This window comes from Mauremys mutica, chromosome 12, assembly GCF_020497125.1.
Source record: "Mauremys mutica isolate MM-2020 ecotype Southern chromosome 12, ASM2049712v1, whole genome shotgun sequence".
NCBI lineage: Eukaryota > Metazoa > Chordata > Testudines > Geoemydidae > Mauremys > Mauremys mutica.
Genome location: NC_059083.1, coordinates 76,769,882 through 76,797,245, shown reverse-complemented (window position 1 = coordinate 76,797,245; position 27,364 = coordinate 76,769,882). Strand labels below are relative to the sequence as shown.

The window sequence follows — 27,364 nt, the reverse complement described above, 5'->3', positions numbered from 1 at the left end:
CACTGACGGAATTGGGGAGCAGGCTTGAATTGCTTGTTTTATTGTTAAAACAATGATTTCTATTTCCCCTCCGAGTAAATTCTCATCTATGAGATGGTAATTCATTCTGGCGAGGGGAAAATCAGATCGGGAGGATGATATTGCTGTTACATGTGCAGGGGATACACTGTGGCAGTTGTGACTTTCAGACCTGGGGACTCTGGCTCAACCATCTTCGTTTAAAAATGAATACAAGATTTTTAAGTGCAGGTCAGTAGCTTGCCTGACAGACAGTAAGGGCTGAATCCTCCAAAGATTTCCATAGAAGTTAGGAGCCTCAGTAGAAGTTAGAAACCTAACTTCTTTTGATCATAGTGCCTTATACTCATTTCCCTTTCTCCAGAAGGGGTTTTTTGTTATCTTGCTCTGCTGGGCAACCGTGATTTTCCTCGCCTGCTTCTACCCCTTTCTTGTCTCTCTGTGCTGTTTACCAGCAGGCTCAAAAGGAGCACTCAGAAAAGTAGGCCCCGCAAATTCATGGCTCTTTGGACAATGTTTACCGACATTTACCGATAAAATCTAGTACTTACGGAATCTAACCCTGATAAACTCACTGCAAGACTTCTGGACAAACCATACCCAGTATTCTAGAATGTGAACTTTGATACTTTTAAGTATTGATTTAAAGGAAATAGTTTTTCCAATAAACTGCCAAAGTTTCCCCACATGAAAGTTGAGTCATAATTTCCACAACCATTTCTCCCCCCCACACACCGCTTTTTTTTCTTTTCTGAACTTAAAATATTATCAAGAGAACAAAAGGGAGGAAAGTATTGAAAGAGGAAAAAGTGCTGGATACCCAAGTTAGGGATTAGGGAATGGGGAAAGGATAGAGAAAAGGAATGTTTGATATAATCAGTGATTAGGTTTCTGTAAAATGATCCATATATGACCATGTCTGAGTGATGTGAGCTGTGTATGCGTGTGCACTTGCATGTGTCTGAGTTAGATGACCCATGTGTTTGTTTTACTGTGATGTGTTTTGTATGTGTGTGCGCCTTTAAGGAATATGACTGATCCAAAAATGACAAGTAACTGTAAAAATGGCACCATGTAGCTCAGGTTTTGTTTTGTTGGTGTGTGATTGACCAGTGTGTGCATGCATTTTAACAATATTACTTTTGTGTGTATGTTTGAGCAATATGACCCAAAATATGCCACTAGTGAAACTGTAAGAAAAAGATGACTGACCTTTTTGCCCTTTAACCTTTTGGGCCAGATCTTCAGCTGATGTAAAGCTGTTATATCTCCAAGTCAATTGAGTAGTAGCAATTACCCGAGGAACTGGCCATACATTGGTAGGTTAGCTTAAATTCCCATTGTGATGTACAGATGATAAACAAAAATGACCATGACCAAAGCTGAGGCAGATCAAATATGTGATTGCAAACTCTGCACACCCTTGAGCCTATACTAACCACTCCACTTAGCAGTTGTAGGGTTTCCATCCGTAAATGGGGACCATTCCTGTAATATGAGCTAATAACCAAGTCTTAAAGATGTTAAAGCCCTTTCTCCATTTTTGATAAAATGCTAATAAAAGAACGAAATGTTTCATTTCCTCTTTGTTTCCCTCCCATCCCCATCCTTGTGTAAACATCACAACGGAAGCCTGAGCCTCCTCGGATTACTCATTCTAATGTCATGTTCCAAAAACTCCTATCTGTTGTTGCACTTCAGAGGAGAGTGCATGATAAATACATTCCAAGGTTTTACTTTTTGTTCAGAGGACTTTAACTGGACCATTGTTTTTACTACCAGGGGTGAAAACTCCCTAGCTACTCAAGTCTCTTCCTACACCATTTGGCATAACAACTCCCCCACCAGCTTGTTTGCTTCTCTGTCTCCTTGAAATGAAGCTTTAGGCCTTGTCTATGGGAAAGTTTTACCAATTATGTGGTTATATAAATAGAGATATTATACACACACACACACACACACACACTCTCTCTCTCTCTCTTAAACTGGAATAAAAGTGTTTACAAGGGGGGGTGTATAACAATACCAGTTTAAATTCACACCTTAGATTCAAATCTTTCCCATGTAGATAAGGCTTTATGCAATGTCCAGTCCAAGGAGGGATTTTACCATGACCCCATTACCGCCACTGAGTGAGTTCTGTGCCTTCATTACTACGTGCCTCCCAGACCTGCCAAATCCCACTCATCCGATGGAAACTCCATCCTTTTGTGTCTATTTCCAAATCACTTTTAAAGCCTCTCCCTGTTGGAATGAATGATTTGTTTTTGCTTTGTTTGTTGCAATGTGTGTGTTTCAGTGAGATTTTACATTCAGCCTTTGTTAGGCAGGCACAATTCCCAGTGAAGTCAGCAGGCGCTGTGCCCACTTATGCCAGCACCAAAGCTAATTCACTACTCCTGCCAGGGGAGAATGGAAATAGACAAGCACAGCCCCTTCCTGCTCGGAGATTTTATGTTGCTGCTGTAGAAGCATCTTCATTTCTGCACTATGGCCTAGCAGATCAAGACCTAGTCTGGAACAGCGGCGGTGTGAGTTCTGGTCCTAACTTTTCCCTTGACTGCTTGGGTAAATTGCTTACTTCTCTATGCCTCAGTCTTCCCATCTGTAAAATGGGGATAATGATACTGTCCTCCTTCATAAAGAACTTTGAGATGTACTGGTGAAAAAGCTAGGTAATGAAATTCAGTCTGAAATATATGCTTGACATGCTTACAATATCATTCTACTTGCTTCATTTCTACTATCCCTCAGTTCCTCAGATAAGAAGGGGGTCACACATTGCATGCTTTTGGTGTTGCAAACTGTGATTTATGAACCAAAAACAAATACTTTGTTCTTAAAAAAACAGAATTAAAAAGAGTTCCTCTTTCAAACATTGTACTATTCATTCAGAGGGGAGACAGCAAGGAGAATTGACTAGCTGGATGTGAATAGACTGAACAGATTTGTTGAGATTGATTTTAATTTCAATGCACTTTAACATCAGGACAATGACACAAAGTTAGGTTCTGATGAGATCTTTCCCTGGCATTTTATTGGATTAAGCTGCTGTGGAGTTTTTATTATTATACATTTTGTCTGAAGATCTAGAGCATTTTTCAATCATTAAGGATTCAATTTTGTCGTTAAGGCATGGTGCCTCATAGGGTATGGTGTGCAGTTATTCACCCCAGGCAGGATTCTCTGCATTATTCTGCCTCCTGGCATCTAGCAAACTGTACTGTCTCTGTAGCCGCATTCTGCCCTCTCCTCGACAAAAAGAGATGAGGAAGTGGTGGTATCTTGTGGCACGTTGGTGGACACACAGAGGAAACAGTTTGTGGGCCCTGGCGAGTCCAGGATCTGCAGTTGCCACTGCTACTCAGGGATCTGTAGACCAGCAGGGCAAAATCTGGCCCTAATAAATGTAGCTTCCCAACACTCTTATGAGGCACATAACTACATAAATATAACAGGCTCCATTATAAAATTGAGACACAAGGAGAGAAAGTGATTTCCCCAGTGAGTATGTCTCTCGACTGAATTTGCAGGGGTGCAGCAGGTCAGTACTGACGTTCATTGGCAGAAATCAATGAATGGGAAGGAAATCAGCAGAAATCAATCAGTGGGAAGGAAATTTTGCACAGTTCCTGCCTTAATTCTGCCTGGCTCCCTCCAGTGGTTTTAGCCCCTTGTTTTCATGCCCAAGTCCCAACAAACTCACACACAAAATCAAATCAAGGAAACTCGGAATCTACCCAGCCACCACAGGCCAGGATTTACTGATTTGTTGCTCTCTAGTCTTTGGTAGTTAACTGCCACTTTACACCTGATCTAAGAGGACAGCCAGGTGTCTGCTTCTGATGATTCTGCTTCAGCAAGGCAACCTTTCTGGCCCGCAAATGAAGAGCAGCTTTTCGGTGAGGTGCCCAGACTTTTCTGACTCACAGCATGGAGCCCTGAATCCATTCCTGATTTTGGCTCTATTCTTTGGATGCTCCAGCCTCCTCAGGGTGCTTCTTCATATGCTGATTTTGAAGCACATGTTTTATAAGGAGTTGGATCTAATGGCGGTTGAGTAATTGTGTCATCATTTAATAATGTAAGGTAGGAAATATCATTATCTGTTGATGCCTAATCAAGAGAATGGTTTGGTGCGTAAGTAGTTTATTTCCTCTCCCTAGTTTTAGGCCCTTACATTTAAATTGGACTTCAAATTGCAACCTTAACTATGGAGTCACTAGCCTTCCTCCATAATTAGTATCGAAACTCTTCATGTTGCCTGCAGCCCACAGTGCTGTAATCCCAACAGGTCTCCTTGCAGTTCATCTCTGACCTCTTGTGTGCTTGCTACCTCTCTGACTTTGGTGTCATTTGCAAAGCTGAACTCAGCTGAATTTACACCAGAGACTCCTGACCAGGGGCGGCTCCAGGCCCCAGCAAGCCAAGCGCGTGCTTGGGGCGGCAAGCCACGGGGGGCGCTGTGCCGGTCGCTGGGAGGGCGGCAGGCGGCTCTGGTGGACCTCCCGCAGCCACGGGACCGGCGACCGGCAGAACGCCCCCCCGCGGCATGCCGCCATGCTTGAGGCGGTGAAATGGCTAGAGCCGCCCCTGCTCCTGACAAATGAAGACATGAAGCAACCATGCAGGGGGGCACAGAGATGCATGTAGATTTTAGTTTCACCAATCAGAAAACTTCTAGAAACCCTGAAACAGTCCTGGGCTGGGTTTCTGTGAGGTGAGGAAATGTCTCTGCTGGAACAGAGCAAATCTGCAGACCGGTTTGGGAACTCCTGCTACGTATGGGCCCAGTTTTCAAATGTGAACTCTTTAGTAGGATAGTTGTGTCCCTCAGTGGGACCTTAGATCAGCACTTAATGGTGTGAAATCATAGAAACGTAGGGCTGGAAGGGATCTCAGGCAGTCCTGCTGCACCGAGGCAGGAGTCAGTAGGCCTAGAAGACCATTCCTGACAAATGTTTGTCTAGTCTGTCCTTTAAAATCTCCAGTGATGAGGATTCCACAAACTCCAGAGCTGTTCCAGAGCTGAACTGTCCGTAGAGTTAGACAGTTTTTCCTAATATCCAGCGTAACTCTCCCTTGCTGCTAACTAAACCGATTACTTCTTGTCTTGCTCCTGGTGGCCTCACCAGGGCATGGAGGGAAGGGGGAGGTTCCAATTCCTCTGAGCCAATTAACATTTAATTATTTATCTACAGTGGAACAGCTTCAACAGGAGGTTGAAAGAGACATGGTCCAGAATACCCCATAGCTTAGTGGTTAGGGCACTCACGTGGGAGGAGGGATACCCAAGTTTCAAATCTCTTCTCCGCGTGAAGCAGAGGGGGGAATTAAACCCCAGTCTTCCAAATCCAGGGTACGTTCTCTAGCCGTGGGGCTAAACATTACAAGAGGGGAACTGGCAGCTTAGGTGCCTAGTCCCAGAAGAGGGTTCACAGCTCGGAATCCCAAACAGAGACCGATGCCTCCCTCTGGGCCAGAAGTAGGCACCTAAGTCACTTAAGGGGGCGTGGCTTAGGCAACACCGCTCTCTTCACTACTCTTCCCCTTCACCTAGGGCATGTCTGCACTGTAGCGGCTGGAGTGGCACAGGCATGGTGCTAAAGCAGTAGAGCTGTAGTGTAGATGCTTCCTACATCGACGGAAGGAGTTTTTGCATCGGTGTAGGTAATCCACTTCTCCGAAAGGCGGTAGCTTGGTCGACGGAAGAATTTTTTCATCTCCCTAGCTGCGTCTACACCAGGAGTTAGGTCGACCTAATTATATCACACAGGGTGTGAAATTTCGCAGTGTAGCTAGGTTGACCTAAGTTTTAGGTGTAGACCAGGCATGAGTCTACTCTAAGTGCTTTGCTTCTCCTGCTGATTGCCCTCAGGAGATTTCTGTGCTGCTAGATTTTCTGTCCTTTTGTCAACTGATGAGGATTTCCAGTAGATGAACTCCTTTCGGAAAAACAACAATGAGACAATTCAATCGTGAGAGGATGAAAATAGGTGAAAAAAATCCCTCCCGAACCCCATGACAATCAGCTAATGCCCTGAAGTCCGAGATCTACTTCCCCTGGCATTCACAGGCAGAACTACAAATGTCATTAATACTCATTAAATCACGCAGCAGCAGGAAGCAGAGAATTCCAGAGGAAAAACACCTGTAAAGCAAGTGTACTGACTGTCATATGGTTGGGAGAGCTGCCAAAGGGAGGCAGTTCACATGGGAATCTTCATGAGTAGAGACAGGATATGGGAGGAAAGCCTGCTCGTTCAGATGCTTCCGAAGAGCTGCCATGCAACTGAGGAGGTCATTAGTGCCTTTAGGCTGTTAGTGGAGAGACAACATTGCAATGAGTTCAGAGCCAATGTACTTTACTGAAGTGTAGGAGCCGTGATGTCATGGAAATCACAAAAGAGTGTAATGCTGAGAGTGCCATGAAAATATATCGCTGAGATGTGTTTGACTGTAGTGTAGTTTACATGTGCATCTGTTTGGTGTGCATATATGTGTATAGTGTATGTAAGTGCTTGGTCTCTTTGTGGGTGCATCCACATGTATGGTGTGTTGGCACTTGCATGTATGATATGTATGTGGGGGTGAAGCATGTATGTGAGTGCATGCAAAGGAGTGTGTGCATAGTGTATTCATTAATGTGTGTGATATGTACATGCTTTTGCAGTGTGGATGTGGGTGTATGCACACATGGCATGGTGTGAGTGATTGTGTCTATGATGGGTCACTTGCTGGAAGATTCTCTGCACCTTGAAGTCTTTAAACCATGATTTGAGGACTTCAGTGGCTCAGACACAGGTTTGATACAGGAGTGGGTAGGTGAGATTCTGTGACCTGCATTGTGCAGGCGGTTAGACTAGATGATCATAATGGTCCCTTCTGACCTTAAAGTCTATGAGTGTATAAATGTGCATGTGCTTGGTGTATGTGCTGTATGTATGGATAAGTGCACATGTGAGTGTATGGGCACATTTATGGTGAGTGTGTGTATGGCATGTATTGGGGTGTGTGGCCTCATGGATGGCAGGTGTTTCTATGAAATGTATTAGATATGAAACCTGGCACAATTATTGTTTTCGTGTAGCACCAACGTCTCTCCTCTGTCTCACCCACAGAGGCTGTCCCTCCTGATCAGGGCTGACGTGCATCACTTGGGAGAGATGAGGAAGTTTGCATGACTATTGCTCCATTGTACCTGTCTGGATAAATGAAGGATTTCAGTCTGTCAGTCAGACATCATTCACCCATCAATCAGTCCCGGAGGAGAAAGCTCAATCATGAGGAGACTCTGTGTGATTGTAGGGCCTTTTTTGGAGTGCTTATTCAAGCATGCATTGGGCAGAATTCCCTTGGTCGCATCCCATGACATGATCTCGGAGTGGGCTGTGCCTGGGTCCCCATGTTTTGTTCCTCTGACTCCACTGCTCTGCACTTTTTCTTTTATCCTAAGTACTCAGCTGGCGTCATTCTTTTTTGGGTCCCTTTCCTTCCTTTTCCTCTCCTGAGGCGCGACCTACTACTGAGGTCAGCTAAGACACAGCCCTAAGAGCCTGGTCTTGCAAGGATCACTTTCTATCAACCCCGTTAACTTCCGTGGAGTTGAAAACATTCAGCATTGTAACAGGATCAGGCCCTCTAGAAATCTGTTGATTTCATCAACATTATCCCTTCATGATTTTAAGCTCCAGTCTTCTAAACATGAGTAACTTTACTCACATAATTAGATCTCTTGACCTCAATGAAACTACTCACATGAGTAAAGTTTCTCACATGCTTAAGTGTTCACTAGGCTGCAGCCCTTAGAACCTAATTGTTGTCCCCTGTATGTGGCTGATTTAGGATCCTACCTTGCTTCTGAACTGACTGGGAATTTGGCCACTGACTTCAGTTGGAGCCAGATTGGGCCCTTTGGCTGGGAACTCTTTAAGGCAAGGACTTGTCTTTTTTATTTTCTGTGGAATGGTGTTTATACAGAAGTCCTACATGAATAATAAGAAAAACGATCTAAATATAAAGTGGCATTTTGTTATTAATAGTAAAACATTTTATTAAACAAAGAAAATATTTTTAAATGTTTTCCAGTAAACACTAAGAATGTTGACTTTTTCGCAACTTACTACATTTAAACGCCATCAGGAATGTTGATTTTAAAAATACTTTCCTATTACACTTAGGCAGAAATGTTGGCAAAGGCACTTTTTATTAAACAACTGAAAATGCTGATTTATTTTTTTAGAAATGAAATGTTAACCATGGGCAGAAATATTTATTTTTTTAGACTGTATTTTAAAGCAACTTCTGATCACTATACATCAGCAAAATATGTTGATTGAAAGACAGTTTTTATTACATCTCTTTTACATGGTGCAAAGTTTTTAAAAAATCCTTTTAAATATCATCAAAAATTGAGGTGACTAGTTGGCATTCCACAGCATGTAACAATGTATAGGGTTTGGAACGTTGAGACTCTGGAAAGACCTGATTGGCTGAAGACACGCCCTCTTCCCCTCCCCCCCCCCAGCCTTTCCTCCCGCTGTGTGTGCAGGCGAGCTCCCCCTAGCGCTGAGAAGGGGGCAGCGCTGAGGCCGGTAGGCCATGCAAATCAGGTCCTCGGAGCTGCTTGTTGATTGGCTGTGGCGGAGCAGTGTTTGCTCACCGCTGTCCTTAGTCTCTAGACTGGGGACTGCTCCAGTTTCCAGCAGCAGCAGCAGCAGCAGCTTCCCTGCAATTGAGTAGAAACCTGGCTTTTAATTGTTTTGTTGTTTTTAGTTTGCTTTCTTTGTGGCTGTTGCCTTGACTCAGTGGGGCACGATGACTGTCAAACGGGTGGACCAAGGGCAGCATTACAGGCCAAGAATGGCATTCCTGAAAAAGGTAACATGGTCTTGAAAAAAATAATAGCAATTCTACCTGATAGCATGAACATCACTATCTATTGTAAACCCCTGTTTAGGACCCCTAAACACATCTGTAAAATATTTGCCGCCTGTATGGCTAATCAAGGGGGCAGTAGGACGGGTACAGTGTTAAGAGGCATTTTGTTATTATGTATGATTTATAATCGTTTGTTGAATTAAACGTCTTCAAGGGCACTTGTGTGACTTATTGGTTATTAAGTGTTTCAAAATCCTTTTTAGTTCTCTTTTTCCTGCTCTGCTGTTACTGAGGGATTCGAGGCAAGTGTCCTTGTTTTCTGCAGGCTCCAGAGGAAGGCAACCTGTTACATGGCACTGTTTGCATCATGGGAGTCGTAGAGGCATTGTATTAAAACTGAGCAGGAGGGGGTGCTTAATATGTATATTAAAAACAGCCACAAAAAACATTAATTCCGCTAATCATGCAATTTTATACTATGCCTCCTATTGGAAAGTTGTTGTTTTTTTCCCCTGAGGGCCATTCTAACTATATCATTCACTGGGATAAAAATCATTATCCTAAGAGTTCGATTCCCTAATTCTGCTTTGAGCCATAATCTGGTTTATTTTCCCTCCCAGGAGTCACTCTTTGCTATATATGTCATATAGCCAATGTACATTTTCAAAGGTACATCATGCCAAAAGGTTTGTGGTCTGGCTGCCATGCAGCAGTTTGGAAGGCATGTGTATTTATAATTGTTAGACTTTTACAGAGCATGATGATGAAAAACTATGGTTTGGATGAAATGTATGATTTTGTCAAGTGTTTCTATTTTTTTCAACATCCATTTAAAAGCATTTTAATATGACCATTATTTGAAAAGATTTTAAAAAGGATAGGTATTAATCCAGCTTTTCTCCCATGAGTAGTCTGTCTTTCTTGTCTGTGGCTTATCCGGTTGAATGGAATTAGCTGAATTTCCAGTGACAAGTACAGCTGTCTGGTTTAGGTTTGTGATATAGGTAACTCTCCAAAACAAACAGGGGCAGCAAAAAAAAAAAAAAAAAAGTATATACATCAACTCTTTTGGCAGAGCATGTATGTAAACACCCAAACAAGACGAGATGGTGGGAACACGAATTTAAAGGTGAGATGAGATGGAGTGTGAATTTACGCAGTCTCACAATGTGAGTCCTATAGCAACTAACACTTGCACTTTTCACGCTGAAGGAGGTACACACAATACTTCCTTTGGGGCTGTTTGTTTCTAGTGGCTTTGGCAGAGAAGCTCTGTCCTGTCAAGAAGAAAAAATAGTGAGCCAACTTCAGGGTTGATTTGTACTCTGTGAAATTCTACTAAAGATGATGGGAAGGTACAGAGAATTGGCCTATATATGAAAACAAAACCAAGTGGACAGCATTCGGTTACCCTAGCTGCTAGATGGGACTGATGCTGCTTATCAACCTTTGCAAAGTGCATTGAGATTCTAAAACGGAAGGGTCTATCTAGGTGCAGTGAATGCCAGTACACTCCTGATTATCTGGTTAGCAGGGGGGACATGGATTTTGTTCAGATAATCTGGGAGTTAGGCTAATCAAGAGGGCAGGAGCCATTCAGCAGCGGGGTGACTTCCCCTGCAGCGTGGTCCTCCTCCTTGCAGTCCTGGCCAGGGGTCTTTGCTCTGCCCTGCTCACTCAGTCTTGTGACAGCAGGGCTGCAGGCGGCTCGCTGTGCTGCAGGAACCATTCAGCAGCAGGGTGGCCTGCTCCCTGGCCAGGGGCTCCTCTTCCTCCCACTCCTGGCTTGGGGGGTCTCTGCTCTATATCCAAGCCACTACATTATCCGAATCGCTTCCTTGTCTCCCAGCATAAGCTGCACAGGGGAGAAAGATGGGATGTGGATAATGCAGAGCTTGCATAACAGGGTTTTGGATGAATAGGAGAATATTGTATTATTATACTGGGCTATGTACGGCCATGCATCATTATCCATGAGGCTAGTCGTGACTATAGTGCTATGCAACATAAGCAACGGTGGCAGAATCTGGCCCGTTATTATCACATGGGGGTACGAATATGAAGTACACATTTTTAAAGGAAGTAAGACAGACCTTTAGTGGTAGCTGTTTCAGTGTTTGGAAAGCTTGCTATCAGTGGTTCCATCCTGCACATGCAGAGCGGTGTCATTGGCTTCAGCTGGAGGCGAGGATGCTCCGCACTCGTCTGAAGCAGACCACTAGTGTACCAATATAGAGATGACAGTAAAGTTTCCTTGAGGCTTCGAAGGTACAGAGGCTTATATGCCTAGCTTTACTATACACACTAATTTACAGCTATCCTGGCAAGTGCTGCTAGCTCTTTTAAAACACAGCGATAAGTATCTGAGACATACTGAGCACAGCTTCTGGCAGTTCCGCTGGATGACGCTCCCATTCGCCTCACATGGGGCTGATCCAAAATCTACTGAAATCAATGGAAAGACTCTCAGGGGATGTCAGGGGACTGCAAGAAAACCCTACGGCAGTGAGGGTCAACTGACTTGGGCTTGCTCTACGGGGTTAAAAACAGCAGTGGAGACATTCCCACTTAGGCTGGAATCCAGTCTCTGAAACCTGGGGGAGAGCAAAGGGTCCCAGATCCCGGGCTCCAGCCTGAGCAAGAACATCTACACTGCTATTTTTAGCCCTGTATTGTGAGCCCAAGTCAGTTGACCAGGGCTCTGACACTCACTGTAGCCCTGGTGCAGAAGGGGCACTCTGCTGCCTGCACCGGGACTGATATACAGTTTGGGGGGGGCAATGCTCCCCCAGTCTCTGCCCATGTGCTGAGCACCTTTAACCTCACTGACAGCAAGACTTGAGGATACTTGGTAAGTGTCTGCTCAACACCTTGCAGGATCAAGCCCATAAGAAGCTGAGATACCGCATAAAGTCTTCATTCATTGCTCAAGTCTGTGCAAGTGCCTTGCCATCAGCTGGCACCCACACCAATCACGTATTCTCCACGTATGTGTTTGTGCTAGCCAGGCGTAGGGGATTTTCTGCTGATGTCACCACGCTGTTGGTCTTGGTAGCAGCGTGGGAGTTGCAATCCTAGTGCCTTTGACGGTGCCCGTATGGGCCGCCTATCAGCTTGTTACTGAAATGTACACAACGTGGGGCGTATGTGACGACAGATTATCTTCCCCCACGCATGAGCTTTGTAGCTTCTCCGTGCAACTGACGCGCATCTGAAATGGCTTCACGCTGCACAAGGTTGGATGTGAATGAAATGACACTACTAAGCTAACTGTGTGCAAGGGAGCTGGGCTGTCATGCTCCAGGCATAGGGGTGTGAAGCAACATGCTGTAGCAATGCATCCAGAAAGCAAATGCAGGTCGCACGCTGCTGCTACTTCTGCTGTGAGTAACCACAACAACAGCTCTGCTAAAACTGAGGGCAAACAGCTTGCTAAAGGAATCACCAGCAGCACCAATTAAAGCAGCCAGTAAAGGGTTTGTGCCCTTTTTTGGACTGAATGATTTTTGGGTTTAGTTGCTTTTATCCTCCTGCTTGGTTTTTTAGGATAGAAATATCCGGCGGGTCTAGTTCTGGGCCTGGAACATGAACAAATGTCCACTGGGCAATTGGCCTTGAGCAACAAACTCACTTTCATTTCTGATCTAATTTATGGTCCATCCCAGATCCCCAACAGGCAGCGCAGTAACCTGACCTCAGGGATTGCTACCAAACGGGTGGCTGATGATGTTGCCTGTTTTTGACTTTTGCGTATATCGTTGTAAATTTCACGAGGCAGCAGTGTCACCGTGGTGTGGAGTAATCTTGAGCAAAGAAGGGTTCTGTGGCAGAGGCTGTTAATTTCCAGGCTGGTTAGCATTTGGGGGTAGGATTCCTGTAGCAAAAGAGCAATAGTGTGCAGTGGGTGGGTGTGAGTGGACTGCAGGGAAACACACTTTCCATCTCCACTTTTTTTTTTAATAAAGTTTCAGTGGGTTAACAAGCTCTGTAATGTTTGTAAAAGCACTTTGTGACCCTGTCTCGATATGTGATTATTAACTGCAGGCCCAGAAAAGAATAAAATTAGCAGGATGATGCTGGGATTAAGATGAAAGGGTGCATTACGGCCTCAAAAATTGGAGCTGGGAGTGTGTTCTTTACAAATAGGAGCAGGGAAGGCTGGGTGAGGGAGCAGAATTGGGCAAGCATTTCTGATGGAGTAGATGTTTAATGTTTAGTTAAACAAACAGGTGTTTAATTAGAGCACTGCAAGTGGGTGCCGGCGTCATACAGAGTCTACTGGGAGTGTGTCTTACGAGGGGCTTGGCGTTAGAGCCTCAAACAGCATTTGACTCCTGGGTTAAGGTGTTGGAATTTGGAAATGTCGGCTCTGAGGGCAATTGCTGTGTAATCCCAAAGCCTATCTCCACATGGCTTTACAGTCAATCCTGTTTGCATAAGCAAAGGTCAATTAGGCACAGTGCAGGGAGTACACACATGGCAAACAGCACAGTAATCCAGTGGCAGTAGTCCATCCACGTTATGCCTTTAAAGAGGAAGGGAGCTGTATTGTGGATATATCCCGAGAGTTCATTTTCCAGCATCAAAAATGTATAATTGATTGTGGTCTGTTCTTTCAGCCCGATGCATGGGCATAACTCCGAGTTTAGTAGTGCATTGAAGTGTATCTGAGAGGAGCAGGGAACTATTTTCTCAACTCATCTGTGTAATGAACGAGGGGCAATACTGAGTTGATACTGGAGCAGTTGATCTGGAACTTCTGGCCTGGCACTGTGATGCTCACTGCAGTACAGTCACTTGAAATATCCTGGGGACAGCAGGGATGGTGGAACTCAGATCCTTCTGCTCCAGATACACAGGCCCTGAACAAAACATCTCCATGAGCCGTTAGCAGCCTATGACCTTAAGTGCTTGTCTATACAGAAAGTTATTCAGAAATAGCTATTCCTGATTAACTCTTCCTAATTAACTCCATGTGGATACACTTATTCCAGAATAAGTGTGTCCACAAACATGGAGTTAATTAGTTAATTCTGGAGTGCCTTATTCTGAATTAGTTTAATCCAGTTTCCATTGCTCTTTTCTCCCAGCACCCTCTGTGTGACTCCTCTCTACTAAGTTTCATTTATTAAATTACAGTAGAATCTCCAAGTTACAAACGCCTAGGGATTAGAGGTTTTTTGTAACTCTGAAATGCTCGTAACTTTGAACAAAATGTGATGGTTCTTTCAAAAGTTTACAACTGAACATTATCTTAATACAGCTTTGAAACTTTGCTATGCAGAAGAAAAATGCTGCTTTTATAGCATCTTAATTTAAATGAAACAAGCACCGAAATGGTTTCCTTACCTTAGTTGTCAAATTTTTTTTTAACTTTCCCTTTATTTTTTTGTAGTTTACATTTAACACAGTACTGTGCTGTATTTGCTTTTTTTTGGTCTCTGCTGTTGCCTGACTGTGTACTTCTGGTTCCAATGGGGTGTGTGGTTGACCAATCAGTTTGTGCCTCTGGTGTTTGTAACTCTGAGGTTCTACTGTAAACCCTTCTAAAAAACTGAAAGGGAATGGATGTGGGGAGGGAAACCTGTTAAGGGATGAGATTGTAGTTTTATATTGACCATGGTAGGACGAGCAGTGTGGTGTAGTGGCTAGGGTACTGGGCGAGAAGTCTGTAGACTTAGGTTTCACTCCCAGTCAGCCAATTATTTGCTGTGTGATCTTGGCCTCTCTGTGCCCTGTATCTCCTCCTACCCTTAAAGCCCGTCTTGACTATTTAGATCTTCAGGTCAGGAGCTGTCTCTGATTATGTGTGTGTTCAGTGACTGCTTCAATGCAGCCCTGATCTTGGTGGAGTCCTATAGGAGCTATTGTAATACAAACAATACAAGAGTTGAAGCAGGAGGTGAGCATTTGAAATACGACTGACAATCCTACAGGGACAAAAAAATCCCATTTCCATACATTGCCTTCCAATAAGGCTATTTTTCTGCAAGGAAACAAACCTACATTTTAAAGCAGCATTAAACACCTCCGCCTCCATAAGGGGAACATGCTTCTCTATTTCCTGTGGCTATCTGCAGGGGGTTCTTATACTATATTGTTGTAGAATCAAATGCCAGATGGAAGAAAAGGAGCAATCAGAGGAGATCATGTTGGAGAAGACTTCTTGTGCCCACCGAGCTATCTTGGAAGTTTCCTACACTGTGGTCCAGATAGCCTGGGAGACTCCTTCAAACTCATTTGTTTTCTGTGTCCCTTTTTGATTTCCCGGAATAGTTGTTACCCACAGATGAGTAAAAACAAAACAGCCCCAAACCTCAACCCCGTAATGAAAGCTGTGGCCAATGTCATGAAACAAGAACTAACCTGCCTATGAAGGCAGTTGTGCCCTTAAGCATTTGAATAAGCTACTGTATCAACGACTTAGCCACAACAATGAGCTATAATCCTCACTGAGCCAAAGAAATTGACATAGTGACTGTATTGAAGATGGAGTGCAGAAATTGTGAGTTGAATCATTTGTATTTGAGGATGCCCCCAAGGACCAAAACTGAGTGCTGCAGCCAGATGTCAATGGGGCTGGGCTGGTGACTCATGATATGCAGGAGATTGCTCCAGAGACACTTGCTCGTTTAGCACTTGGAGGCTGCTTTGACTTGCAGAGGCCTCTCCTTATCAGGATTTCCAAGCAAGGGGGAAAAGCAAAGCAGGTAACGAATTGGAGGATTAAATAGCTGACCCTCAAAATTCTGTTCTCTGTACTACCTCCTCCTCCCACCTGCCTGCTTCCCACCTGCTGCCTCCTGCACTTAAACTGTATGCTCTCTGGGCAGGGACTGTTTGCTTTGTTCTTTGTCTGTAGAGTGCCTAGCAGCTTGGGATCCTGACCCTGGACTGGGACTGGGATTGGGATTCCCATAAAACAAATAATAAACTTCTTCCCTGAGTCCTGCGTTCAGGATTCTGCTTTTCCTCTTCACAGTTGATGGCCTCCCAAATACAGACCAGGGAGGCTTTCCCAGAGATGAAATTCACCCCTATGCAGAGGTCATAGGAACCATTGATCCTCTCAAAACAGGACTGATGAGGGTCTTCAATGGTACTTATTCTTTGTGCTGACTCTTTGCGCTGTGGTAAATTTCACCTGCTGTGAATTGACCTCAGTGGCAGCCTTCACCCGTGGACCAAGGCCAAGACGTGGCTTCAATATATACAAAATGAAAACCATCCAGAGAGCTCTCCTGGGCAAAATCATGTTACAAAATGTGACAAAGCTGCAGAAAAGAAAGCAGATGTCCTCATTGTATTTTAAACAGCCCTTCTTGGCTCCTGCTGACAAGCTGGTGCTGATGGCAACTTCTAATCTCTAGGAATCCCTAATAAGCAGCCGGTTCCCTTAGGAGAAGAGGAAAAGACCTGCTGAGTTTTGATCAGCAAAGTGCGCAGTTTGCAGCCGAATCAGCAGGCACCACCCGATGGTAGCTCCCTAGCTTGTCTCGCTTGTTTCTTTTGATATATGTTATTTCTTAAATGACCAGAGGGTGCTCAGCAGGGGTAGGAAAGCTACATGTCTCCAGAGCTATTTGCTCATTAGGGAAAGAGAACATCCTGCACCAGAAGACTGAGTGGGTTTTGTGAACTAACTATTGGGTCTTGACTAGGAAAGGCCCAGCAGGGAGATGCTGAGAGCCCTGTACAGCCGCTCCAGACGCGAGGGGTCAAAATGGAACATGCGCTAAACAACAAGCTGGCTCAAAGGACCAGGCCTTGAAAAGCGCGGCTCCCACTGAAGCCACTGGGACTCGCAGGGGTCAGAACTATGGGGCATACGCAGCTCTGTAACTTACCTGTCATGGTCTTGTTTTCTGCGCACTGCACCTTTAGATTTCTGCACACCTGCTATCTTCAGTACGTCTACACCCCCAGGGGAGGCTCCAGGCACCAGCACAGCAAGCACGTGCCTGGGGCAGCAAGCCGGGCGGGGGGGCGTTTCTGTGGGAGGTCTGCCGGTCCCGCGGCAAAAAACATAGAGCTGTCCCTGTACACCCCCATTGCTACACTGTCAGAGGACCTCACCATCTTCCATGTATTTTTCTTCACAACACCTCTGGGAGGTAGGGTGGTGGTATCCCCATTTCCAGGGGGAGAACAGAGGAGCTAAATGACTCGCCCAAGGCCACACGGGAAGACTGGAACAGAACAAGGAATTGAATCTAGGTCTCCCAAGTCAGAGGCTAATGCCCTAAGCACGGGACCATCTTTCCTCTCCTCAGAGCAACTGTTCTGTCTTCCTCCATCTTCAGAGCAAAGTCTGGTAGCTAACAGGAAATCAGATCATGAAAGGGAAAAACGTTATTTTGTATTCTTAAAAAAAGGGTGGAGAGGACGATTTAGAAGGTATTTAGATGGCTGAAAATGCAGATAGGCACCTGGGAGCTTATCTGCATCTTTAGGTGCCTCACTTACATTTACAAATCGTACCCGAGGGCCCAGAACCTTAAAGGTGTTTAGTCACATAACTCCCATTGTTTTCAGCTCCCATTGAAATCAGGTTTGTGTTAGTCTGTATCCACAAAAAGAACAGGAGTACTTGTGGCACCTTAGAGTGTTAGTGCAGGAGTGAGCTATTCTCTGTATAAGAGCTCCAGAACAGCAGCAGGATGGTCCTGTTTCTCCTCTCACTTATAGGCATTTTACACTGTTGTTACTCCACTTGCTTCAGTGGGGTTGTTGGTGATCTCGCCGTTGAGAGAGGAGAATCAGGCCCAGTGGTGTTCAGTGGCCCACAAGAAGGGAGGAAGAACCCCAAAGCTGCCTCTTTGCTCAGAGCTGTGCCTTATTTCTATTTCTGTTATCGTGGACGATCCCTAAAGTAGTCAAGAAAAGGAGGACGCCTTAGCCATCTTCCTAACCTGCTGGATGCTGCGTGCTGCCTGAGAGGTGCCGGCCACCCTGAAATCTTTTTGACATCAGGCTCCAACTGACCTGCACTTTGCACAGCCCGTTAGCAGTGGAACGTACTTTTGCTGCTGTTGTATTTTAAAAATCCACCCCAGCTATTCCCTGCAGGCCCTGAAACAGACAGTCTTGGGTTTGGCTTTCACCCAATCTGTGAGGACACCTTTGCTAATTCACTCCATGAGTGATGCACTTTCAAGTGATGCAAAAGGGGATAGGTATGCAGTGGAGCTAGCTGCCTGGCTATTATTCACCCACACTGGTATTGCGACAGTTCTCTTGATGCCCCAGCAAATTGCTAGCAGAACAAAAAGGAACCAATGTTTGTAGTTTGTCCTTGGTCAATATCTCTCCTGAAAAAGCCACGCTGAATTCTCTCTTAGCCGAATTCGTGTGGCACAGCCACATCCAGTGGCCAGGTAAGCTAATCACAGGCGTGTGCCTCTCCTGCCCCCGGGGTAGCCTAGCAGGGAATGATTGCAAGATAGCACTTTGAGGAGGGATTGCCCACTGGGGTTAGCGTGCCTGTACATGTAGCATGTTCACATAAGCAGCTTCTATGAAAGGGGGGAGGGGGTGAGCCCAGCCCCTTAATTCTCTCCCCTTGTGCTAGTCTGGATTAGTTGCCTTTACAAAATGGATCAGGTCAGGCTGTGCTGTTGTTTTGCCCTCCTGTTCGTTCTCACAAAACCGCTTGTACCCATCATGCTTTGCAGATCGAAGCCCTCCTCATGGAGATGCAGAATCCAGACACTGGCATCAGAATGCACACTCAGAGGGTGATGATCACAAATATCCCACATGCTATGACAGGTAAGATGCCACTGGCACTACCCTGCCGTTTTTCCGAGCCTCTGGAGAAGAGCCTGTTTCTTCGTACAATGGGAATAAACCAAAAACTGGCTTCTCTTACTGTTATTCTATTTACAGGCATTTATATGGCTCCCATCACGGTGTATCAGTGCGTAGCTAGGCTAGGAAAATTGGGTGGGCCCCACTTTTGGGTGGGCGGGCAATGATGGGGGCCACTTCCACCTTTGGGGATTATGGTTTGGTGAGGCCTGGGCCAGGACAAGGGGGGGTCCCTCCCACCCCTTCTGATTGCAGTCCCAGTGCGCCCCTGCCATGGAAATGCGGTTGGGGCGTGGCGGCTTGCCCCTCTCTGCCCACCCACCTGGTGCTCCCGCTGGGGAGCGGGTCCGGGCGGTAGGGCTTTCCCTGTTCCGCCCGCCCGGCATTCCTGCCAGGGAGCAGGATCTGGGTACAGGGAGCAGGGTCCGGGCACTGGGGCTTGCCCCACTCCACCCACCAGCCCGGCGCACCCACCGGGGAGATGGTCCGGGTGCAATTTGGGTGGGTCTGGATAGTAAGTGGGTGCCCACCCATGGCTATGTCCCTGTCCTGTATGCTGGTGGTTTCAGGCAAAAAATAAAAAAAACGGGCTTGTGCCCTTCGCCCCCGCCCCCTTTCATTGTCTCGCTCTGGGAGGCATACAGAGCGAGTTTTGTTAATAATAAAAAATCTGCTTGTTGTTTACATCGGAAAGTCAGGTTTTGTCCACCAGGAGACTCTATGGATGATTGGAGAACTAGTGAAATGATTCCATCAGATGAGAGAGGCGACTACAGGCTGGTCAATTGAGAGGGGAAGGCGCTTTTAGACAGGCGGTTTAAAACTCTTGGTTAGCTTTTGTTTACACAACTATTCATCATCCAGCAGGAGGCCATTGTTTGTTAGGGATAAAAATCTCCATTTACCATCACTGGGGAGGAATATTGTCCCTTTGTTAAAGGCTGGATCTGTAGGTGTAAAGGGGGCTGAGAATTCTATCAAACAAGTGCAGTGCAAATGAGCATTTAATATACAATTAACCCCCCGGAGGGGGGATTAACTCTGAGTAGGCTGGGCAGAAACTCCTTAGCCATGCTGGTTTAAAAGTGTATTAACTAATGCTCTAAACCTCTACGCTAGACAAGGCAGTGTGTGCCAGGTAGGAGCCTAAAATGGGCCATGTGCCTGCACAAATACGTTATTTATTTCTGCATGCGCATCAGACATTTGGCCCACTTACGAGACGTGTGTGCAAATATAGGCCTGTTGTTTCATGCACCCATCTCTGGAAATCTGGGCTGAAGTCCTGGCTCCACTGAGTCAATGGCAAAACTCCCATTGACTTAAATGGGCACAGGATTTCACCCCAGCCCTTAAAGCAGCAGATAGGAAGGTCATTACTAGTTAAGAACAAATGACTGCCCATATGGCCTTGACAAGTCGTACTGTGTCAGAACTGAAGAGCTGCTCCCTTCTCCACCCCGTCACGTACCTACTTCAGAGAGATCTTCAATAGCTATGCCGTAAGGTAGTGTACTCGCCACCTGTAGCGTCCCCTTGTGTCGGAGGATAATGCTGCAAGGGGTCCTTGTCCCTGGCATCTCCTGCAGGCCGTCTGTCTCTTGCTGGGTCTTCCGTGGCTCAGCTCTCTGGTCAAGTCACTAAGTTCAGTCCCCTTCCAGGGTAACAAGAAGGTCCAACTGAAAGTTCACAAGACATCCCAATACAAATACATCCTTTGGGGTCACTCGTCAGCCTCACCCCGAGCTCAGTATTGCTTCCAGTGGGCTTGCATGATCCTTCTTGAGGAACTGGTGGGGGAACCCAGGCCCACTCCCCACTCCGGGGTCTGGCCCAGGAACCCTGTATTGAGCAGGCAGGTCAGCTTCTTCAGACCTGCTGCTGTTTGCCTGCCACTTCCTTCCTCTCACCTCCCTCGAGTTGCTTTCCTGCAACTTGTGCCTAACCCAGCCTCCCATTGGTTCCCAGGCCTCTGGATTCTCCTCAGGTCCTCCAAGCTCCTCCTTTCTCTGCTGGAAGAACCATCCTTCCACCTCTCAGCTTCCACTGACCCTACCTCAGGGCTCCCTTCTGACAGGAGCCTGACGTGCTCTCTGGGGGTTTCTCTCCAAAGGAGAATCCTGTCCCCTCTGCAGTCTCCCCGCTACTGAGTTCCCTCCAGTTCCTTGTAGGGGGACCAGATGTCCCGATTTTATAGGGACAGTCCCGATTTTTGGGTCTTTTTCTTATATAGGCACCTATTATCTCCCACCCCCGACCCGATTTTTCACACTTGCTGTCTGATCACCCTAGTTCCTTGTGAAGCCCAGGTATCTAATGATCCTTTCCTACTTCCACTCCCACTGGACAGGAGGCCATCAGTCAGTCATAGGTGCACTCACTGGCTTGTAACTCCACGTCTAACAGGCGATGAGCGTGTGCCCCATCACATCTGGATATACATTTCCAGAAAGAATTAAAATGGGCAGAGTGATACCAGACTGTAATATGGAGCTTTAGAAATGAATAGCAACCAATTAATCTCCCCTTTGAGCATTTTCTGGTAATAATCATTTTTCTTGAATTCACTGGAGAGAAGCAAAATATTCAACCCACTTCTGTGCCTCTAAATTACAGCTTTTCCTCATTTGAATAGGTTGAAGAAGGAACAGACAGGTAGCTGTGCTTTGATGTGCCAAGTTTGTCATTACCGTCAGCTACGAACACACTCTCCTTTTGTATGTGCCAGCTTCTTTCACACGGCGCTGGAAATACGTTATCAACACCTTTACTTCCCTCTCCTAGAAACCATCAGAAGAATATTACACTATAAATACTCACTGCTTTGCACACCTTGTACCAAAGGGCGGGGGGGGGGGGGGCGGCCGGAGCGGCAAAGCAGGGGGGAAAAAAACAAAAACCTGCGGCGTGGCCAGAGCGGCAAAGCGGGGATGGGGGCGGGGAATGGCGCGGCTGGCAAAGCAGGGAAAAAAACAAAACCAAAAAAAATCCCTACAGGGTGCAGGGGGACTCCCTGTGCTGCAGAGTGCGTGCCCGGTCTAATGGGGGGGAGAGAAGGGGGGTGGCCAGGGCTTCAGCGGGGTGCTCGCCCCGCGGCCCCGACCGCCGCGCCGCCTGCCAGGAGGGCTCTGTGCCACTCCGGTCGGCTGGGAGGGAAGGACGTGGGCTGCCCTGCCGAGTTTGCTGCAGGGCACTCCCCTCCTCTGCCTCCTACAGGGCGGCCAGATTGGGGAACCAAAAAAACCCCCAAAACCTGCCGTGCCATCCTAGGATTGGGCGGAAGCCGCCCCGTAGAATCTGCCGCCCCAAGCACAAGCTTGCTCGGCTGGTGCCTGGAGCCGGCCCTGGCCCTTGGGAACCCAGGACTGCAGAAAGTCCTGCAGTTCTCCTGGCCAAACCCTCCTCTCCAGTGATGCCCTGGGGCTGCACAGGGGTAACTGAGAGGAGGAGTTGGCCCTGAAGAGCTGTAGGGGAATATTGCGTTCTCCATTTTCTGGATGGGGAAACTGAGGTAGATAGGTTAAGTAACTTGCTCAAGGGCACAGTGGGAATTGGTGTCAGGGCAGGGAATAGCTGGCAGAGCTTGGGAGGTCCTGGCCATCAATCTTATTCCCAGACGGTGCCTTCTATCCTTCTACACACTATGGGGCAGGCCCTCTGTTTGCTTAAACAGGTGTAGCACAAAGTCAGTGAAGAGATATATAGCATATCTATAGCCCTACGTCTTCCAATAGCACTGTTACCAGAGTGTGTGGTGTAAATGGGCACAACTCCACGGCAGGCAATGCAGAGAGCTTGGCTCTTCGTGTTCAGGTAGGTGCATGCCGAATCCCTAAAAAGTTTCAGAATTTCTTTGCAAGAGGCAGATAGTCACCCATGTTTAATTTGCTTCCTTTAGGGAGAGGACTTACAAACAGAGCTCTCTAGGTATGAGTGACAGAATAATCTTTTAATTTGATCTATTTAAGGAAGCAGTCAGTGGGATAAAAGCTCCAGGCTCCTAGTACAAGGCTAAGTAATCAGTATAATGTCAGGAAAGGTCAACGTTTCAATCCGCAACTGTAGGTGACATTTGAAGAGAGAGGCTAGTAATTGATCAGGGACCGAAGGCGCTTTACTCTGGCCTTGTTTAAATGGCGAGAGCTTCAGAGTTTTGTTTGCGCCTCAGAAGATAATAAAAGGGCTAGTGGCGGCTGACGCTGGCTTTGTGTATGGCTGATGGATACAGGCCACATCACCTTGAGAGACCTTTGAAAGCTGAAGTACATTTCAGTACATGGATCTTGGCTTCCCTCTGGTATGTCTTATGGACCACTCTTGACAGAGACGCTATATTCTAACACCCATTGAACTCAATGACAGAATTTATTTCAAAGGGAATTTTGAAAGAGAAAGCACTTGGTATTATTTGCAAAAGCAGGTAACCAGTGAAATGACTCAAGGGGCTAGCAAAGATCAGTTATTTAACAGAGGTGGCCTTCTAAAGCAGCAACAGCAGAACTGTGCTCTGTGCATTTGGGTGTATCTTTTAAGCCAGGATGTTGCCGAGTGAAGGTTGTCTTTCTTCCCTCATTGAACCCTTTTTATCCCAGATACTCTTTCTAGGGCTGCAGGTCTACTGCTGCCCCCCAGTGACATCGTTTGGCCATACCTTGGCCCATTCTATGAGAGCAGGTGACAGGAAAGCACATGCATTGCATACGCCAGGGAATTTCCAGGAGAGAAATGCACCCCTGTGTGGAAAATGCACACAAGACCTATGCATCACTTACCTCCCATGTAAGCCAGATCCCTGGGGTTTAAATGATTCCCAGACCTCATGTGGTCCCTCTGTACGGGGGTGAGGGTTTAAAACCAAAATACCTAACACAGCCACCCTGACTCATCACATGCCCCTCCAACCACCTCATCACCAACTTCTTTAATAGGGAAACCATAGTTTCCAAAGAATAGCTCTTTTGGGCACATTTTCTTCTAGGGAGTAGGGATTCTTCTTGGAAATATTGGAGCCCTGAAGATCCCTCCCCCCCATTTCTTTCCTTAACACCCCACACCTTTGAGGTCCCTGTTACAGCCACCAGCCTTCTGGCCCAGGATGACTGAGCTGGGTCCCCTTCAAAGTCCATCACTATCTCTCCCTGACCATCATGATAAGAGAGAAGTGGTGCTGATATTGTCATCTGATGATATGAGAGGGTAGTTCCATTTCCATGACCCATTCCATACTTGGCTTTGCATAGGATTGGCCATTTAGTGTCAGTTCAGATGGCGTTTTTTGTGCTGGAGATGTCTGGACAGAGGCCCACAAAACTCATGTCACATAGCCAGCAGATGGTAACAATTCTTAGATTTGAACCTATGACGACCTAAAAATGAGGGGCTCTGTATTAGTCCTGGTTGATATTTTTGATCAAAATATATTGTTGACAAAAATTGCTCTTTGACCAAAGTGAAAAATTTAAATTTTAATTTTGGCTGAAATTTTTCAGTTTTTTTTTAAATTTTGTCTAAAAAAAGGAAACTGAAAATATTTTAATAACCAAAATCTTACAGTTTTTAACATTTTCATTTTTTGGTTCAGTTTTCAGGAAAAACTTCTGGCTTTTGGTTTTTAAAACCCAAACATTTAAATAAAAAAACAATTATTTTTTTTAACAAAAAATGGTTTTAAAAAACTGAAAACATTATTTTTTTAAAACCATTTTCAGTGAAAATGTTCTGTATTTGAAAATAAAAAATTATCATGGAAAAATTTGCAAAACAGATTTTTGTTCCCCAAAACTTCCTGTAGAAAGACATTTTTTAACCAGCTCTACTCTGTTCCCCATTACCAATTCCCCAAGCCGCCTACCTCCCTGCCTACTGAATGTATTTCTATCCAAACGATAAATCCCCTTTCAATTTGGATTCATGAATGCTTTTTATATCACTGCGTTATACATTTCCAGCCTTTGAAACCTGAATTGTTTCTTTATGCTTCAATTTAATTTGCGAGTAAGGATTCTAATTGAGTTGTGTGATTCCTGATGAGCATTCCCTTCCTTTTCATGCTCGCAGTAAAATGTTCCCTATGAGTTCACCTTTACAAAGAACACATCCACTTCACATTTCCAATTATGTTGAGTTTTGATGTGGAGTCTCACTTGCAACGCTGAAAATTGTTCGTCTTTATAAAAGATTTTGTTTGGTTATTGCGGAAAGATATTCATTAAAAATGAATTTCAAAATGGAGGCTTTTGGAGATATCTAAAGGCACAATAGCAGCAGCTAAAAGATGTTTAAAAATACCCTGTGCAGGGACTGGCTGGATGCCTCACGTAATGGGCAATTACTATTATTTGTTGTTTGTGTTGCCATAGCACCTAGGAGCTCTAGTCATGGACAGGACGCCAAAAGAGACAGCCCCAGCCCCTGCCCCTTACAATCTAAGTAGTGGTAATACTTTGCCCTTCCATTGTGCTTCTGTCTCAGGATCTCAAAGCACTTTGCAGATATTAGGCTGAAATTCATCCCCTCTGTCCAGGCCCACTTGAGCCCAAACATGACCTGTGCAAGGCATCCCCAAACAGCAAGCCCCATGCTAGTCTAGCAGTGAATTGAAACTCAACTGAAAATGACCACCCAGGCAATTCAACTCCACAACAAAAAATAAACAGTTCATTGCACGCTTCAGTTGAAGGTGCAGTTGGATTGCTAGGCCCTGACCCGGGCATGGGAACTTTGAGTTAGAACCAGAGAGCTCCTCTTCTGCCCCAAATTCAACCCACACCCACCCCGTGAAGAAGCAGGCAAGGCTTCTTATCTCGCCTGATAGATCCTGATTGGCTGCTGCCTCTGTCTCTCCCATCTAGCTGCTGGGGAGGGGAATAAAGTCTTGTTGGTTCTGCAGGTACTAGAGCCTGTGTGGCATCTCTAGGCAGTGCTTGGAGGACTAAACACACTGTCCCTCTTTCCCAAGTGACGTTCTTCCATTGGGCGGGTGTGTCACGATGACGATGCCTTCAGCAGGGCTAGAGGAGGCCTGATACACCCTGTCATAATGCACCATTTAGGGTTTAAGTGGGACTTTATTTGGCTTTCCACATTGAGGTGAATTTCACTGCTCCATGAATGACGGAAACAGGTGTGTATTGTTATCGGTCATGTACACATGGAGCAATTACACCACAGGGAGATTAGGGGCCTCAGGTTCCTCTCTGCATACATGAGCAGGAAAGGTTAGACCTACAGAAGGATGTGGGTATTTTGCCTCTGTGGCATGCTCTCCCTTGGGTGAAATTCACTCCTATTCAGAGAATCAGCACAAGAGGCCTATGGATCGCTGAATTCCCACTAAATCTCTACTTTGAGGGCTTAAATAGTGCGTAGGCCTGGCGTCATCCCTCTTCAGAGGAGTGATTCTCACCCCACTTGCAGCAGGGGTGGCAGAAGCTTCCTAACAGCGGGGGGGGGGGCACCGGCACCTGAACTGTGGCCCCAGCACGTTCTGCCCCTTCCCCTGGGACCCGGTTCCTGCATGGCCTCTTCTCTCTAAGACCCCACCGTCTTTGCCCCCATCACTCGTCCTTAGGGATGTTTAAAAGTGGGGGGCCATGGCCCCTCTGCTCCGGTGCCCCTGACTTGCAGCCGCCCCTCTTGGGTGGCTTCCTGGGTTTCCATCTCTGTGGGGGCTGTAGGAGCGTAGGGCAGAGGAGCTACAGTCGTTGGGCTCCTCTGCACTAGTCTCCCCCGCTGCCCCAAGCATGGTAAATTTACTTCCCAGTGGTGCTGTGCTCACATAATTTCAGAGCGTGCTCTGCTCTCCGGTTAGCTGTGAAGTCCTTCCAAGTTAGTTGGGTGACACAGGAAATGCTGAGAAGACCAGTGGGTGAGATCTGTTTGACAAGGGGAAAGCATCAGATCAAGTACCATCATCAAGGGACAGTGTGATAACAGAATGGCCTGCTGTAGTCTGCAGGATCCCTTTTTACTGCTTGGGTTTGACTCTACATTTACCACCCAACCAAGAGCTGGACTGGCAATTTGCCAGAAGCCTGTGGGTCACACCTGCTTTGAATAAATGGGAATGCAGTGCAGTTGCCTTAATTTCTAATATGTGCCAGTTGCCTGGCTTAAGATAGGGCTTGGCATGCTAGGCCCTATAGTCTTCACAGCCTCCATCTCCATACTGGAGATGATGACTGTAGTGCAGGACTCTGTGGGCTACACACCACTTCCAATTTATAGTGTCTGGTATTTTCTTTGCCTTGCAGGTAGTGATATACTGCAGTGGATTATCCAGCATCTGAAAATCACTGAGGAAGGTAGGAGCGTAACCATCTAATGCTTTTATAGTTTTGAATCGTGAAACTATAATTCGTTGTTAGATGCAACCTACATTCTTCTCTCCTGGGTAGTGGGTTGTTTCTGAATTCTGCTGCAGTCTCTTTGTATCATCAGTATATCTGACGTCTCTTTTTTTAGAGGCACTAAACTTGGGGAATCTAATTGTCAAGTATGGATACATCTACCCTCTGCAGGAGCCGAAAAACCTCACCCTCAAAACAGATAGCAGCCTCTACAGATTTCAGGCAAGTTATATCTTAGACATAGAACGCTGGCTGGACATAATGTACCCTACATCTTGGCTTAGAAACGGAGGCTTCTGTGCTTCTGT

General features: G+C 46.0%; 1 protein-coding gene across 6 annotated transcripts in view; it reads left to right on the top strand.

Moving 5' to 3' along the window:
* Positions 1 to 27,364, top strand: part of RGS9 (regulator of G protein signaling 9) — a 71,244-nt gene that overhangs the window by 2,668 nt on the left and 41,212 nt on the right. For 3 of the 6 annotated variants that reach the window (XM_044982155.1, XM_044982154.1, XM_044982156.1), the window contains exons 2-4: positions 18,573 to 18,669; positions 26,961 to 27,011; positions 27,172 to 27,278. In XM_044982155.1, coding sequence (XP_044838090.1) covers positions 18,588 to 18,669; positions 26,961 to 27,011; positions 27,172 to 27,278 — 240 coding nt within the window. In that variant the 5' untranslated portion in view covers positions 18,573 to 18,587. Of the gene's footprint in view, positions 1 to 7,139; positions 8,899 to 18,572; positions 18,670 to 26,960; positions 27,012 to 27,171; positions 27,279 to 27,364 lie in introns of all 6 variants that reach the window. The other 3 variants (XM_044982151.1, XM_044982150.1, XM_044982153.1) reach the window with 2 other exon arrangements.